Source organism: Myotis brandtii, unplaced genomic scaffold (assembly GCF_000412655.1).
Source record: "Myotis brandtii unplaced genomic scaffold, ASM41265v1 Scaffold34152, whole genome shotgun sequence".
Taxonomy (NCBI): domain Eukaryota; kingdom Metazoa; phylum Chordata; class Mammalia; order Chiroptera; family Vespertilionidae; genus Myotis; species Myotis brandtii.
Genome location: NW_005339255.1, coordinates 1 through 1,062, shown reverse-complemented (window position 1 = coordinate 1,062; position 1,062 = coordinate 1). Strand labels below are relative to the sequence as shown.

Genomic DNA, 1,062 nt, shown 5'->3' with positions numbered 1-1,062 from the left:
TGGGTGCCCACATCCTGGGTAGGAAGCCGTTCTCAGAGTCTTGGGTGTGGAGAGGTGAATCCGCGTGCGGCTGGGCTGTAGCAGCACTGGCCTAGGGCCCAGCCAGACCCCAGCCTGAGGCCCTGGGAAACCAAGTCTGGTGGCAGGTGGCCCGTGGGCGCTAGGCCGGGCGGTAGAAGAGGTTGCCTGTGTAGAGCCTCCGCTTGAGCTCCTGCCATAGCAGCTGCCGCTCCCGTCGGGCGCCCTTCATGACACTGTTGTTCTCCAGGGCGCGGCGGGACAGGTAGGGCAGCACCTCCATCACAGGGCCGTAGGGCACGTACTTGTACACAGGGAAGCCCGCCTGGCCTGCACGCACAGGCAGAGGTGGTGAGTCCTGACCCCGACACCCGCACCCCACCCCCAGGGAGGCCCAGCTTACCCAGCGGGAAGCTGATCTGGTCGCACATGCCCAGCAGCTGTCCAAAGTACACCTGGCGGTCAGCGGGGTGCAGACCCAACTCCTCCATCCTGTGACCAGGCAAGGCAGTAGGTGAGCCCTTGGCCAGCTCTGAGCCCCCCGCCCCCCCTGTCACCCCCAGATCCCCATCCACATGCTCTAACCTCCATTCTTTGCAGGGCTATAAGCTCTGTCCTGCCCAGACTAGGCCTCTGCCCTGCAGCTCCCACCTCAGCCCGTGGTTACTAAGTTCCCTCCTTCCCAAGCCAGCCTCCCTCCTGCTGGGCTCACTCCCAATGGCCCCTTCCCTTCTGCTTGTCCCAACCTCCCTTAGTGGTACTCTGACCCAGCAAGGCAGGCCTGCCCAGCAGCCCGCCCCATGGTGTGGCTCGGGGAAGCTTCCAGCCCTCACACCCAACCAGGCCACTTGTCACCCCTCACTGGCTGCTCTGTCCCATAGAGCAGGCACCAGCCCCCAGTGGCCATTGTGTCTGTGGGAGGGGGCTGATGGACACCGGCCATGAGATGCTGTCCCGTCCCAGCCACGAATGAGGCCATTTAGGGCCAAGTAGGCCCCAGCTGAGCCCAGTCCACACTGCAGGCCCACAGAACATACTGCTGTT

General features: G+C 64.2%; 1 protein-coding gene across 1 annotated transcript; it reads right to left on the bottom strand.

Annotated features, from left to right (window-relative positions):
- Nucleotides 1–46: 46 nt before the first annotated feature.
- Nucleotides 47–618, bottom strand: LOC102256021 (proline dehydrogenase 1, mitochondrial). Its single transcript, XM_005853075.2, has 2 exons — nt 422–618; nt 47–348 (listed from the first exon to the last, which is right to left on the bottom strand). Exons 1-2 carry the CDS (start codon nt 507–509, stop codon nt 161–163), a joined length of 276 nt encoding a protein of 91 aa, XP_005853137.1. The 5' UTR covers nt 510–618; the 3' UTR covers nt 47–160.
- Between the last annotated feature and the right edge of the window lie 444 nt (nt 619–1,062).